The 16,965-nt window shown below is 36.3% G+C and overlaps 1 protein-coding gene across 1 annotated transcript in view; it reads left to right on the top strand.

Annotated features, from left to right (window-relative positions):
- PLCB1 (phospholipase C beta 1) overlaps window positions 1-16,965 on the top strand; it is a 681,896-nt gene that overhangs the window by 441,391 nt on the left and 223,540 nt on the right. Inside the window, exon 4 of the mRNA XM_027118192.1 lies at window positions 16,465-16,602. Within this exon, the coding sequence (XP_026973993.1) occupies window positions 16,465-16,602 (138 nt within the window). The remainder of the gene's footprint in view (window positions 1-16,464; window positions 16,603-16,965) is intronic.

Genomic DNA, 16,965 nt, shown 5'->3' with positions numbered 1-16,965 from the left:
ATAAAGATCCAAAAAGCAATTTTGAAGAAGGCTGACCTTAAGGCCTCATCTTTGTTGTTCACTGGATGGACAAAGTAGGGAAAGGGTGGTATATAAATGTGAGATAGTTGTCTCTCCTCAACCCAATGCCCTATACATTTCAGGTCCCATCTTCTCATAGCCTTGTTTTCCTGCACCCTGCAGTCCTCTGCTCTACCATGACCAAGTGGAATTCTAGAGCAATAGGAGGCCCATTACCCTCTGCTTACACAGAAGCATTACATGCCCTGTGTTCCCTGGGTGCATTGGGTTATCATGGACCCACTAAACCCCATAGCTCTCCTTAAAAGCTATATATGTGCCAACATGTATGTACACTTTTCTTCAAGTACTCAGGTGTTAGAGCATGATCATTGTGGAGCCATTTCAAGGTCTTCTAAGAGTGTTAAGTTCAACAATAGCAACATTTGGGTACTGACTTCAGGGACATTAGCTGTACTCATTAAGCATCCCTATGGGTATTGTAATAACCTCACAAGGGGAAATTCAGAACATAGGCTAGTGCTGGCTCCCTTCTGTGCTAGTATGTAACCTTCAGTCAATATCATAAGATTCTCTTACAAAGTCTAGCATTAGTAAATGCTCATCTATAGACTGAAAAGAAACTAGTAGCATAAGTTCCCATTTAAAAGAAAACTTGATTCTTAGTTGTTTTAAAAAGCATTTTCCTCATTATATTTTTCTTGATACTACAATAATGTATTAAAAGTGCATGGTCCTGGGCTTCCCTGGTGGCGCAGTGGTTGAGAGTCTGCCTGCCGATGCAGGGGACGCGGGTTCGTGCCCCGGTCTGGGAGAATTCCGCATGCCGCGGAGCGGCCGGGCCCGTGAGCCGTGGCCGCTGGGCCTGCGCGTCCGGAGCCTGTGCTCCGCGACAGGAGAGGCCACAGCGGTGAGAGGCCCACGTACTGCAAAAAAAATAAATAAATAAATAAAATAAATAAAGTGCATGGTCCTTGTAAACATTTGCAAATTACATAAAGGATATTGAAGAAATAAATGCTTATAAATTGAATATTTCTGTAATGTCAAGATAAGGAAAGTCTTTCACACATGACAATAAATCAGAAAATAATTAAAAAGACTGATAGATTTGAATATAAAATTGTTTTAAATTTCTGTAGGGGGAAAATACATCATGACAAATTTAAGACAAATGATTTAGAAAAAATATTACAACATATATGCCAGGCAAAGGGTCAATAAAAGCAAAAGCTTCTTATAAATTAATAAGAAACAGAGAAATAGCCCACCAGAATAGAGGGGTAACATCCTGAACAAACAGTTCATACTATAAAAGGCATGTGAATAGCCAATAAATAAAGAGGTATCCTCACAAGTAATTTTTAAAACAAATAAAAACAGTAAAAAGATACTATTTTTCTTCCAGTAGACTGCCAAAATGAAAAAATTGCCAATAACCCATGTTTGTGACCTCATCTGCTATTTGTGGGGCTGTAAACTAATAAAGACTCTTTAGAGAGCATCTGGCAATATGTATCACAAGTTAAACATGGATACCCTTGACCCTGCAGTTCCCTGCCTAGGAATTTATCTCAAACAGATCTTCAGTCAAGTAGATGATAACATAGATACAAAGATGTTTGTTAAAGCATCGTTTATAATAAAAACCTGTCCAATGACGAAAGATATATTAAATAAATTGTGGTACATCTATATAATGGGAGGCAGCAGGATCGGTTTAAAAAGGCAATACATACCTGTATTTATATAAACATTTCATTAATATATTAAGTGGCCAAGATAAAAATAAATATGTGTAGTTTGGTCCCATTTATATACAATTATTTGGATATTTGGGTATGTGTCTAAGTAGAGAAATATTTATTTTTTTCACATTTTTATTGGAGTATAATTGCTTTACAATGTTGTGTTAGTTTCTGCTGTACAACAAAGTGAATCAGCTGTATGCATACATATATCCCCATATGCCCTCCCTCTTGAGCATCCTTCCCACCCTCCCTATCCCATCCCTCTAGGTCATCACAAAGTATTGAGTTGATCTCCCTGTGCTATGCAGCAGCTTACCACGAGCCATCCATTTTACATTTGGTAGTGTACATATGTCAATGCTACTCTCTCACTCTGTCCCAGCTTCCCCTTCCCCCACTGTGTCCTCAAATCTGTTCTCTATGTCTGCGTCTTTATTCCTGCCATGCCACTAGGTTCGTCAGTACCATTTTTTTAGAGTCCATATATATGCATTAGCATATGTTTTTTTTTTTTTTTTTTGTGGTACACGGGCCTCTCACTGTTGTGGCCTCTCCCGCTGTGGAGCACAGGCTCCGGACGTGCAGGCTCAGTGGCCATGGCCCACGGCCCAGCCGCTCCACGGCATGTGGGATCCTCCCGGACCGGGGCACAAACCCGTGTCCCCTGCATAGGCAGGCGGACTCCCAACCACTGCGCCACCAGGGAAGCCCAGCATACGGTATTTGTTTTTCTCTTTCTTACTCCACTCTGTACGACAGACTCTAGGTCCATCCATCTCACAACAAATAACTCAATTTCGTTCCTTTTTATGGCCGAGTAATATTCCATTGTATATATGTGCCACATCTTCTTTATCCATTCATCTGTCAATGGACATTTAGGTTGCTTCCATGTCCTGGCTATTGTAAATAGTACTGCAATGAACATTGTGGTACATGTATCTTTTTGAATTATGGTTTTCTCAGAGTGCATGCCCAGTAGTGGTATTGCTGGGTCATATGGTAGTTCTGTTTTTAATTTCTTAAGGAACCTCCATACTGTTCTCCATAGTGGCTGTATCACTTTACATTCCTATTAACAGTGCAGGAGGGTTCCCTTTAGAGAAATGTTTAGAACTACACAGTCAACTTGCCAACCAGTGGCCTCACATGATTATTTAAATTTAAATTAATTTAAATCAGATTAAATTAAATTAGATTAAAAATTAACTTCCTCAATTGCAATAGACATATATCAAGTGTTCTATAGGCACTTGTGGCTAATGGCTACCATATTGGACAGCACAGATACAGAACAATGCCATCAACACAGAAAGTTGTATTAGGCAACACTGATCTAGAAAGATGTTTTCCAACATGTTTTCAGTGGTTGCTTCTGGGTGGTAGAATTCAGAGTTAATTTTATTTCATTATCCTTTTCTAAATTACTTGAATTTTTTAATAAGTGTATGCCACATCTTCATATTCAGAAGTTATTTTCATCTGAAAAAAGAAATAGCATCTTACAATGTAGATATGAGCATTGCTAATAGTTTGTTATATTTCTTTTGAGTGCTCTCTGTACTTATAGTTGCACCGAATTAACGCCATGTGTACAAGTTCTTAGGGTTGCTTTTATACCTAATATTACACCATCAACATGATTTTTAAAAGCTGAATAAAATTCCATCCTATGTGCTTAAGTGATTTTTGTTTTATATGTTGCCTTAAAGACATTACTAAAATATTTAAGAGTTTTGCAAATCACTTGGATTTGGGGAAATCAAATTCATAATGAAATTTATAGTTCTTTTGTTATAGTTACATAAACATCTAATATATCACACTTCAAAGATGCTTTTTTTGTTCTAAATCACTATTCAGAACCACCCTCATAGAACATAATAGCCTTAGAAATCAGTGTTTTTGATGAAGTACCTTTATAATTCAATCACCCACTTCCACTATTGAATGTAACAATGCACAGAAATCTTTGTTAACATCTTCTTCTGTGGAGACTTATCCAAAATGTATCACCTCTCTTTAAGTCCTTTAGAAGCTGTTCTTTAAATGTACATACTTCATTTAGCTTCCTGGGGCTACATTTTGATAAATATAAAGTGATTTTAATGATGTGAATCAAAGGAAAAAAAATATTTGAGGGATTAAAGAACAATGACCCAAAATCCATGTAAGAGGAGAAAGTGTAACAAATCCACTTGGCATCTTACTCTTCAGGTTGTTTTTGCTGTATTTAGAGTTCTATCCAGAATAAAACTGAAATCAGGGGCTCTGTTTCTGTAGCCATTCTCTGGTAGATAAGGCTTTTGCAATTGGATTTATGAACCACAAACAGGAATAGTCTCCAAAGCACCTCAGACTTAGCGTATTAAAAACCCAACTCATTACCATACCATCTACTCCCCTCAAACCTATTCCTTCTCCAGGTGTCCCTGTGTCTCTTGGCTACACCACGTCTCAGTTGTTCAGAACCTGCTAACACCTCCATCTCTTCAATCCCAATACCCAATCTAACATCAGGTCAAGCTAGTTTTGCCTCTTCCATGTCTTTCAAATGTGTGCAGCTACACCACGATGCCCCTGAAATGCTGCAAGTGCCTCCCTTCCAATCTGTCCTCTATGTTCTAGCAAATCACACCGTGTTCTTCCTCTGCTTGAACCTATTCAATGGCTTCCCTTTGTTCAAAGGCTTAGAACTCCCTAAGCAGCACAGACCATACCTCTTAGTATAGTCTGGCTCCCTACCTATCTCCCAGGTTCATTTCACGCAAACTCCCTTCCCGCTTTGAACTTTCTCTTGCTTTGAACTTTCTCTTACTTGATTGTCTTCCTCCACCCACAAGGCATTTACATATGCTGTTTCCCCTGACTGAAGGGCTTCTTACTACTCTTCCTTTACCTGCTTAAGACTCTTCCTCATTTTTCAAATTTTAGTTCACCTAATACACCTTTAAGGAAGCCCTCCCTTATTCCATTAATTATATCATAACAAGCTCTGTCTTGTTTATTTAGAGACTTTGATTAATTTAATGCTTGTGTCCTAACCAGATTATAAATATCACCAGGGTGTATAGTATCTGTTTTCTTTCCCTAATGTAGCTTCATCAACCAGCACCATGCCAGGTAAACAGCAGGTACTTATAAGCATTTGTTCACAGGATGAATAAAGAACTTGTGGCAGATGCCCACAAACACTAGGAACTCTCTAAATGTTCTTCCACAAAGGAGCCTTTGGAACATCTGTCAATAGCAGAGTGTCTCTAGACAACCAGACTCTCTAACGAGGAGAAAACCATGCTAGTCATTGTACTTTGGAGTGAAATGCTCTTATTACATTTCACTTTGAGTTGGACTATAATCGTATTTGAAGGTGAGAGCCCAGGACCCAGCCCTATAGGTTTAGAGCCCAGGAAGCTGGGATCTACCCAACAGAACCATTCTAGGGGAGTACCCAGAGTGAGGTCCTCTTACATGTGTCAGATAAGTCCCGAGGAGGGCAATCTGTGACAATAAAGCAATTGCGAAGCAATCTCCAACCAGAAAGAAAACCAGAAAGAAGCTAAAATAGATAAATTGATGCCTATAGAGATTTGGGGTGATGCTGTTCAAACAGACACGTTTCCCTATTTCCCAGAAACATAGCAGTCTCTTTTAACTTTTATAGACCACCTCTGGACACAACCAGTGACGAGCTGGAGCCAGCTCATACCAGTTCATGATAGTCAATTGTTAAATTTTTGGTAAATGTGCTAATGGTTGTTAAACACAGCCATTATTATAAATTAAATAAGATGAATTTGCCACTAAATAAATTATATTAAAAACATAGATAATAAATACTCAACACTCATCACTTTCTATTTATTTTGTTATATTTTATGATTATCTATGATCTTCAGGCTATTTATAGCTCTTGTATCTGTACAGTGAAATATTATATAATAGTGTTCTACATCTGTAGCACATCTGTACATCTCTTTCCACTTCTGAATCCAATGATGTTATTTGGGTAGTTTAAAATTGGCTATAGTGGCAGTATTTACATCATGAAAAGTGGTAAGTGCTACAATTCAGGGATATGGGGGTTTTTGTTCTTGTTGTTTGTTTGCTTGGGTTTTTGGGTTTTGTTGGGATTTTTTCCTTTGAAAGCCTTAAACATGTACCAGCATACCATGAGAGGCAACCTATTCATGGCTCAGTGCAATCCATTTTTTGTACTTAATTGTTGAAATTAGCCAACAATGCTAGGAAATCACTAGATTGAAGTGAAACTCTGAGCGAATCTTCCAATATCTTCTACAGTATATTTTGCAAGAAGGTATCAAGTGGGAATCGTTAAAAGAAAAGAAAGGAAAATGCTTGAATCCTCTTACTCCCACTTTGTAGACTACTCTGTTTCTTGAGTCCCTAAGTCAGTGTTTGCTATGAATTAATCATAAAGCAAGTATTTGAATGAATCGGAGAACTCAAGAAGTGGAATAATTTGAATTGATCCTTGACAGTAGGATGATTTCTCTTTATATGAAACTGGGTTACATTACAGTTCATCCTAAAACAGTCCATGCCTCAAATGTTGTCTTCTTAAGATGATATAAAAATATGTAGTTTGCCAGTTTCCAAAGGCTTTACAAATCCCCCTGGGAATACTTTGGTAGGGGAGAGAAAAGATGACTGAGTGGGAAGGAGGGAAAAGGTGACAGAGGGATAAATGATATTTGAGAACAAAGTTAAAATAAATTACTTCAAAACTGATTAGTGCAGGTCGACAAGTAAAATGCAAAGAATTGGCTACTAACGTCCTGGGAATACTTACTTGTTTTTTTGTACAATTTTTGTAAAATTTTGAGAGCTTCATAACTCATTGAATTCTTTTTACATTCCGGTTTAGAATTGTACTAGCAATCTTGGTGATACCGTAATGGCATGGGGATATTATTAACCTGCCTGATTTTACTGACTAGACACATTCAGATAACTCTCAGGATAATTGTTTTCTCATGGAAAGTTGAGATGACAAGTTTGGTCTTCATGTGTAATGTTGGATTATTTTGATGGATGGATAGCAAAGAATTTTAGAAGACATTTTCTTACTTTCAAAGAGAAGCACACACATAAAAAGGCATATTTAAGACAGGGCTTATTTAGATGCTATTTGTTATTTCTTATAAAAGTAGACATCAAACCTCCTCCAGACTTTGAATTATAAAGAGCTTTATAATACCTGTGTTTCTGAAGGAATAATACATTATTGATCTTTATTCATTATGGAATATAGTTAACTCATTTATCTAGAGTAATGGAAAATAAAAGAGATATAAATAAAACAAAGAGATAAATGTGAAAATCAAATAATATTTAATCTTGAAATATTTTTAGAACCTTTAGTAGACACACATTCATATCTATATTTAGACACTGCTAGATAACTTATCTATTTACTTCAAACTCCTTTAGTTACCTATAGCAAATTGACAGGAAAATTTCTTTCCTTTAAGCTCCTATGTCCCTTTTATAATTTTAATAAGAAAAAGATAAACAGCTGACAATTTTTCACTGCTATTTTTCATGTCATACTTAAAATAAATTAATTACATCAGTCACCACAAAAATATGTGAATTCTTTCTTTATACGTGACACAGTACAGTTTGCAGATTCAATTTTGATTACCACACTAATGCTTTAAGGTGAGAAGACATTATTATCATCCATATTGAGTAAAAACTAAGCTGAAACTCAGAGAAAAAAAATAGCCTAATTTTCAAAGCTAGTTGAACACAGGAGCCAGAAACATAAAAGTTCTAGAAATGTCTTTTAGCACTCTTTAAATTATGCTTCCCATGGAAGAGCAAATTAAGGAAAATATAAAGGAAAAGTGTGTGTGTTTAAATATAATATAATAAATAGATAACAAATGTAAATACAAATATATGTGTTGCTTGATAAGTCACAAAGTAAGTAAATATATATATGTGTGTATATATATGTACATATATATATTTGTAGTAACATGTTCTGGTGTCCATAAGAAATTAAATTATTCAGTAGATGCCCCTATATTGTCTTTCATTTTCAGGCTATTGATTTATTTTTCACATACTCACAGCTTGTTATGTGCTGCCCTGAGCACTTAACATATAATTATTCATTTATTCTGGTAACAGAGGAACTGAGTCAGAAGGATTAAGAAAACTCACGAGGTTACATTGCTTTTAATTGGCGCATCTGAAACTCAGAGTCAGATAGACAGGATACAATTTCTGCTGTCTCCCTCAAAGTGTCAGAAGTCCTTAGCATCTACGCTAAGCACGTGGATTTTCCAGAAACTGCAAAGGGAGCATTGTTTGTGTTTGTCATTGTTGAGGAATTGTTGGGCCTTCTTTTTTTAATATGCTTTATTTTCGCTTCTGTTCTGAGGTTTCAGAAGCCCCTTTGGTGCCCTCTAATTGTATCAAATACCGTATAAGGAGGTAAATCCCACAACAAAATAGGAAAAAAAAAATATCTCACCAATTAAAGGACTCATGGACCAGAGAGAACTTAGTAAATATTATCTGCATTCTTTTAACAAACAGGCTTCATTATTCTAAAACTTGGAAACAATGATAATGAAACTTACCCAAATATTATCTGCATTCTTTTAACAAACAGGCCTCATTATTCTAAAACTTGGAAACAATGATAATGAAACTTACCCAGAAGCACCACGCTCCCCCTCAACCCACCCCACTCCCCAAAATGTAATGCATGTCACCCGCTCTGTGGGGGATTTTAACCAGGACGGAGCATATGCGGACTAATTGCCTGCTTTGCACACACCGCTAGCCCTCAGGACATGTGGCTTTTTATGCACTGCAGTGGAAATGACGGTGTATATGAATTTTGCTGGGAGTTAGGTGGTTGCATGTGTCACAGAAGGCCTGGGGAGAGTTTGAAACATGAATGACAAGCTATCTATACTTTAGAATTTTTAAGTTTGACAAATACTGACTCCATGAGGAGGAGGAAGCTCACTTCTTTTCCCACTGACTTTTTTAAAAAAACTGCTATATATTTCATGCACTTTGACTTTCAGTAAAGATTACTGTACAAATGATGATTGAACTTGGCTGTTTGGCTTCCATTCTTTTCTAGCAAGACAAGTGGTACCACTAGACCATATTTCTTTCCTATTTTAATTTCACATTCGGATTATTTTGTATTTTTAGGAACTGCCTAAAATATCACTAAGGGAGATGACTTGAATGGATGCTGATTTATTTGTTTATTCTGCCATTTGAAATATTTGCACTATTTTTATATCAGCTCCATCAAATTGGCTACGCTTTTTAACACAATGTGATACAGAGAGGGCTTAGACTTTATGATCCACTGTACCCGGTGGCAAATCTTCCTTCCCCCATTTTACAAAACTGGGCAAATTACTTTACCAACCCCCAAACCTCAGAGTTCTCATTTGCAAACTGAGGGGAAGAAAAACATAGCTACCTTTCAACATTAGTTTGCAGATGAAGCAGAGGGAAAAATATAGAACAGCTAGGATGGTGCTTGACAAACGATTACTAATTAGAACTTACTGTGGCTATATTTATTATTTTTTATAGAACTGATCAGTTAGGAATCTAAATCTATTTGCCCTAATGAAATTCCTTCAAATGTAGATCCCATAGAATACATGAAGATTAATCAATATCAGGACCAAATTTTATTTCTTACAGTCATTCCTTCAACAGTGTAACAGACATTTTCTGTGCACTCATATTCCACTGGCCCACCCCAGCGTTCATCTGTAGAATTCCTACATAGTCCTGAGAATGTTTTCTGGCCGTAATGCAAGGGAGTGGGCCTCCCAGGAGAGATGCTCCATCAACAAGAGGTGGGAGTTGACAGGTCGGTACTCCAGTTTCCAGGATCCTTGGGGGTATGTTCACACAGTCTTAGGGTTGCGCTGGTTGGATTGAGCCTCAGTTGCCCAAAGTGGTAATGTGCTCTATATCCTACATACTGTAAACATGCTATCAATTGGCTTTCTTTCCTCCTTGTCTTACTCTCTCATTGTACTTCCTGTGATCACCTCCAAAGTAATGTATCAATACTTGCCCCCAGATCATTGACCCAGGTCTGTTTCTGAAGCATCAAGACAAGCATCCTTGAGCATGTGTACTGCGACCTAGGAACCTAGCTCAGATAATGCAACTTCTTGAAATAACAGCATTTGTGCAGCTCTAACAAGTATCACTTGGACATCTCTACATTCTGGGACTTACTTGTTCCCAGGAATCCAGGCAGCTTATTTTAATCCCCTTTTTATTCTCCTTCTGAGTGTCAGCTGGCTGAATGCCTCCAGCACCCACTTCCTCTTTCTCTTCATTCTTTGAAACTACGTAACTCTGAAACTACGTTAAAACCACACCCTGAGATTGTTCACTGAAAGGAGGAAAACCTCAAGCGGTTAAATTTTACGTTAATCACTAGAATGCTAGTTGGAGATTTTCCTTGAATTTATCTCTCTCTCCTCTGTAGCCATTCCCAAGGATAAACAAAATTTTAGCTGCATGGATATGCCTATGATCAAGGGGAATATTTTTCAGGGTGATTGCATTTACATTTCTTCTAAAGTATTTTTTTTCTTTTAGATTTGAACAGTCTGTTAGTTTTTAGCTCAATAAACTCATGTCTGGCACCTTCAGGACACTTTATTTTGGATGGAGATGCATAGCTAGGCCAACTAAATGTTTTCTTCTCCTCCAATAGATTTTTTTACTTGTACATGGAGGCCTCCCATGAGTGCAGTGAAGACTGTGTATACAACTTCATCACCACTCTATCCAAACAAGTATAAATAATCTTGTTATGATAATGCCTCTGTGAGATATGAAGGACTGTACTGCTCTTTTTCTTTCTAGTATTTGCCAATAGTCACTTTTCTTTGTCATAGTCAGTCTGTTCTCACTTTGCTATTTCCTCCATCTAAAGAAATAGCTGAAAACTATTCAAGCCACCCCCGTCCTCACTTACAGGAAAAAATGGATAAACAACGTCCTCCAAGTCTTCCCTTCTGTGTAGGAGAATGTTCATGGCACTGCATTTCAGAGTTAAAAATCCATACAAGTGGAAACTTTTATCTGAAAAGGCTTGCTGGCTGTGTGAGCTGCCTAAACTACTGGTATATCCTGAAGAAGAGAATAGCATTCCTCATGACGTTCATAAAAAAGAGCAAAACTTTTGCAATGAGAGATGTGAGAATAAGTATTGATTCCAAGGGGTTTGTTCATCTATGTTTTATTTTCCAAAAGGCAAATGTTAAATTCAAAACCTTGATGGAAAACCACCCTTGACATAAGTTTATATCTTTCTTTCACAACAGATTTAAATAAAGCATAAGCATGCTAATGTCATTTTAATCTAACAAGGAATCTATCTCTTTCATTTCTGACTGTTGTACTGAGTGTTAATAGAAAGACTTTTATATACCTGGTTCTTTATCTGAATGATGGATTAAAGTTACATCTATATAATTTTAATTCAGATCAAAAATATTGTATTAAGTGCTGGGAATAAAATTAACCTAATATGCAGATTCTTCAATAAGCCTAACATCCAGTAAAGATATATTTTATGGGAATGAAAAATGAGTGAGGTATATTTTCTGCACCAAGAATGTTTTTGGTATCAAAATGAAATCTAAGGTCTTGAAAGATTTTTTTTTTTATTTTGCATATATCTGACATACAAATAAAATAGCTTTTCTTTGAAAGTCATATATATTAAGGAATGAAGGTTGAAACTGGGATTTGACGCTTTTAAAAATCATCTTTTAGCATGTGATTATCCTTTTTATTAATTTCTATTTTGTCGAATGAAATGTTATAATTATATAATGCATACCTGTGTCTCAGGTGTAGATGGGTCTTGACTTTCTTCAGTTGCCTATTACCTAGAAATGGGAATCATTAATCTGAGCAACTTTGCTTTCTTTGCAGCAGAACTGAAGTAATTTAATCACGAATCCTAATGATTAAGAGAAAATGAACTTATTTAGTCAGACAGTCTTTATTTTGTAACACTTATGGGAATGAATAGAGATGATCCTTCACTTAACATTAAAATTACACTTAAATTATAGCTGCCAGGATTCTTAGTTGGTCTGGCTAATTCCAATTGTGGAGACACATGTAGGAGATTCTCTGGGGAAAGCAGGCCTGAGTGCCAGCTTAGTGAAACTATGAAATTTCAAGTTCACCTCACCTCTTTTTTTTTTTTTTCTGAGCTATATTCTTTAGTGTTCTGCAACAGAGATATCGGACATTTTTATAGAGTTGTGGGGATAGCTTGTTTTCTTTGTAAAATTTTCAAAGAATTTATATCATTGCAGGGACCAAGAAATATGTTTGAACTTGGTAGTAACCTACGTAGGTAAATCCTTTTCTGAAAACTGGTCAGGAGGTTCAATCAATGAGAAACAGAAATAAGATTCCTTAGTAGAACAGATTTTGGGAAGAGGGTGGTTTTTATGCAAACTGTCTATAGGTTTTTGTTATTGTTACAACATATTTTGATTTTGTTTGTTTTTGAAATGCAGCCACCCATATCCCCAGACCAGAGAAACAACTCCCGAGAGACAACCATTTTTTAGACATATTTACTTTATTTTTTGTTTGTTTTTGTTTTTGTTTTGGCCATCCCATGTGGCTTGCGGGATCTTAGTTCCCAACCAGAGATTGAACCCCGGGCAGTGAAAGCACCGAGTCCTAACCACTGGACTGTCAGGGAACTCCCTAGACATGTTTACTTTAAATCCTTCCACTTACAAGTTTCTCCAAACACTGAGTGCCTTTGCTGTTTATTCTTCTAGATAATTTCCCCCTTTTGCCTATTCTCTGAGGGTCTCCTTTGCTGAAAACAACTGAGGGCAACTTTTGGTACTTGAAAGGACAGATACCTTTTCCAATACCCTTCACATAACAGTCTGCTCAGTAATGAGGAATGAGATTTGAAGCCACCACATCAGCTTGGGATGTTGTGTTCAGAATAGAAAACAGTACAGGTAAAAAGAAAAGTGAAGTCATGTCTTAAGAGAGATTTCTAACATAACCATGTTTGGTGTTGTTAAAAATGAAATAGATGAAGAAAAGGTACAATTTTAAAGAGAAATAAAATGATTAATGATGGAAAAGAAAGTAAAATATAGTTTAAAAATTAGTATGATCCATCACCAAGAAAAGGTATTAGTAAGAAAGTTGCTTGTTATATGTTTAAACGATTTCTCTGCTTGCTTTCAGAACTACATAACTTTAAAATATTGTGGTTTCTCTTTAAAATATTGTGGTTTCTCTTGAATTTCTAAATTTTATTTCTAAAATTTCTTGCTCCTCCAGTTCATGCTCATTACTTTTTAAAAATTTATTATTAATGTGTAAATGTTAACTATCTCAGATGTAGATAGATATATAACAATGAACCCTCAAATACCTACCCCTCAGATTCAGTCATCATCATCATTTTGCCAGCCTGCATTATCTTCCCAATCCCATATATATATATATATATATATATATGTAACCATTAAACCATTAGTGGGAAAACTTAACAGAACTGCCACAAAGAGTTGGTCATCTTTCCCAAAACTTCCTGTTGACTGTACCTAACAGTATTGTTAGGGACAGTATGAATCCCCGAATCCCTCTTCCAGAATTATCTTCTATTCTAGGCACCTTCCCTCGGTCCTCTGTACTTGCCCGGGGTTCCTATTTCTCAAGGAAAACTCAAATGAATCCCTGAGCCCCACACCTAGTCCCTGAAGTTCTGAGAGGTGACACTCTTTAATCCATCAACTATTAATAAGTGGGCAAAAGTATTTTTAATGGATATGTGAATTAGGCAGCAAAGTAGTATAGAAGGAAGAGAAAATACTTGAAAGAGAAAAGAGCCAGAGGGTGAGTCACATGGCTGTCAATGGAAGGAAAGAAAGGATACAAAGTATAGAGTGCATTCAATTCCAAATATTGTCCCATTAAATGTTGTAGAACCGAAGATATTGGTGGACTTTTTAATCACTGATTTAACACTAGGGATTTATAATTACAAGTTTCAGGTGGTTTCTGAAGTTTATTTTTCTCTTCTAAGTACACACAAAAAAATTTTTAAGTACTGATCAAATGTATTTTCTCTTTGAAACTTGCCTCAATTGTGATCAAAACCTGAGATGCAGTTGTTTCACAGAACAGCTGGTATCATTCTTTAATTAGCCTTCACAAAAAGTCCATTCTTTCGGAACATTCTCCTTTAATCTTTCATTAATGGTAAAATGTTAAACATTTCCCTTTTTGCTATGAGTGTTTATTTAATATTTTTTTTACTGTGTTCCTCTCCTTTTCTAGGTCATGCAAATTGATACTTTTGTGATAGCATTTGATCTTTCAAGGAGGCCTGATGTTCTTGATAAATTCTCAGCTTGTTAGTCAAGTTGAAATTTTGATTATATTGGGCACAGCTTTGAAATGGGATTTCCTCTCATCATAACTTACCTGAAAATGTTTCTCTTCATTCGGCCAAACAGAGGAGAAAGTTTTATTAACTAAAGAGAGAATTAATGTCACCAAATCAAATAACTCAGCTGGAAACGTTTTGTTGTTTCTTCCTTGGTTTTTTCAAGTTTGCTTTTTCTTTATAAGGGTGCTGTATATAAAAACCTCAGAAGGGAGATCAGAATAACCAGCCTAAGTCATTAAGCCCTGTTGGCCCAGCATTTAGCTAAATAAATAAGAATGTAAATTTATTCCTTGCTCAGAAGCTGGCTGAAAATTTGCTAAGTGATTGATTTAATGCTAATTTTCTGCATGAAGCTCTTATCTTCTTCAAGGCCTGTATGAAAGGAAAATAAATTCAGCCAAAATGGCGGAGCCCTATGTAGATTTTGTTTTGAATTCAGAAAGTTTGGAAACCTCCTTTGCCCAGCAGGACTATATCTCCAAAGGATCCATACTTATGATGTCACAAAGAAGTCAACTTGCTCTGAAAAGACTGAAGAATTTCTCTATGTCCAAATCCCAGTACTTTTTGAGGATAGAACTGAAATAACATATTCATGGCAGGTGCCGCCATGTGGCTCACTTTAACAGTCCTCTCTGTCAGTGTGCAGTGTGGAGAAAGTCCATGCTGTGACCCTCAGCTAGGTTTCTGCCCCAGCCCTAGGTGGCATTGTTGTGTTTTGATTCTGCCAAACCACCCTCTTCATTTCAATGTGTTCATGAATTGAGAAGGATGAGATTTTGCATTTCACTATGTGATTCATGGGATGATTGGAGGAAATAAAGGGAGAATTGTGACACATAAAAATGTGTTACTGAATGACAGTATGACAGAAAGAGCTCTTGACTTAGGACCATAAGTCTTTTTTCCAGCTTTATTGAGATATAATTAACACACAATATTGTGTAAGTTTAGGTGCACAGCATGTTGATTTGTTACATTTATATATTGCAAAATGATTACCACCAGATTGTTAGCTAATGCCTCCATCACCTCACATAATTATCATTTCTTTTTTGTGGTGAGAACATTTAAGATCTACTCCCCTAGCATTTTTCCAATATATAATACAATATTATTAACTATAATCACCATGCTATACATTAGATCCCCAGAACTTATCTTATATCTGTAAATTTATACCCTCTGACCAACATCTCCCCATTTTTCCCACCCTCCAGTCTCTGGTAACCACTACTCTAATCTCTGTTACTATGAGTTCAGCTTTTTTAAAATAATATATAAGTGATATCATGCAGTATTTGTCCTTCTCTTTCTGACTTATTTCACTTAGCATAATACCATGAGGATCGGGACTTCCCTGGTGGAGCAGTGGTTAAGACTCCACGCTCCCAATGCAGGCGGCCCAGGTTCTATCCCTAGTCAGGGAACTATATCCTACATGCATGCCACAACTAAGGAGCCCACCTGCTGCAACTAAGACCCAGCACAACCAAATAAATAAATAAATAAATATAATATTAAAAAATACCATGAGGATCTGAGGATCATAAATCTTTATGCAGAAATTCTCTCTTCACAACCTTTGGGCAAGTTATTTCACCTCTCTGGGCCTTTCTGGGTTGAAGGACTTCAACTCATACCAGTTTCTAGTAAGAATAAAAGGAAACTTTACCTAGAGATTATCATACTAAGTGAAGTAAGCCAGACAGAGAAAGACAAATATCATATGATATTGCTTATATATGGAATCTAAAAATGTGATGCAAATGAACTTATTTACAAAACAGAAATTGATCCACAGATGTAGAGAACAAACTTATGGTTACCAAAGAGGAAAGGAGGGGGGAGGGATAATTTAGGAGTTTGAGATTAACATATACACACTACTACATATAAAATAGATGATGAACAAGGACCTACTACATAGCATGGGGAACTCTACTTAGTTTTTGTAATAACCTATAAGGGAAAAGAATCTGAAAAAGAATATATATACGTATATATCTCCAACTCACTTTGCTGTACACCTGAAACTAACACAAGATTGTCAATCAACTATACTTCAATAAAAATTTAAAAATTAAAAAAAAAGAATAAAAGGCAACTTTGTTTTTAAGGCGTTCTAACTCTAATTCTTTTGATATTATGCTCTAAAATCTCTAGCTAAGACTAAATATTTCAACATTTATTATTATCCAGGACCCCAAATTACGTGAACTTCTGGATGTGGGGAACATCGGGCGCCTGGAACATCGCATGATAACAGTGGTGTATGGGCCTGACTTAGTTAACATCTCCCATTTGAACCTTGTGGCTTTCCAAGAAGAAGTGGCCAAGGTATGTGGATTGAAACTTCTGAAGCTTGTCACCTCGATCTGAATCCGTATGACATTGTCCTGATTCCTATGAAAGACTTTGAGTTTTTGTCATATTTAGCATGTGTTAAAATTCCATCTAAAAATCATTCTGCTGCCAAGTAGAAGTGTAATTCAAACACTTCCAAGTAATGGCATTGGCTTAGAATAATGGATATTTTACATTAGAAAATAAGGCTTTTTATATAATTTCTTTGCAAAAGAAAATATAGATGAAACCACATTCCATTTCACCTAAGCATCTTATCCCAACCTATTTTCTCTTAGCCTTACCATCTTCTTTCCATCCCTCTCCTAGAGGGCAGACATTTCAGTACCTATTTAA

Source organism: Aethalodelphis obliquidens, unplaced genomic scaffold (assembly GCF_003676395.1).
Source record: "Aethalodelphis obliquidens isolate GAN/ISIS:26980383/991018 unplaced genomic scaffold, ASM367639v1 scaffold18, whole genome shotgun sequence".
NCBI classification, from domain to species: Eukaryota; Metazoa; Chordata; class Mammalia; order Artiodactyla; family Delphinidae; genus Aethalodelphis; species Aethalodelphis obliquidens.
The sequence above is the reverse complement of the archived record's forward strand: the minus strand, read 5'-3'. Positions and strand labels throughout refer to the sequence as shown.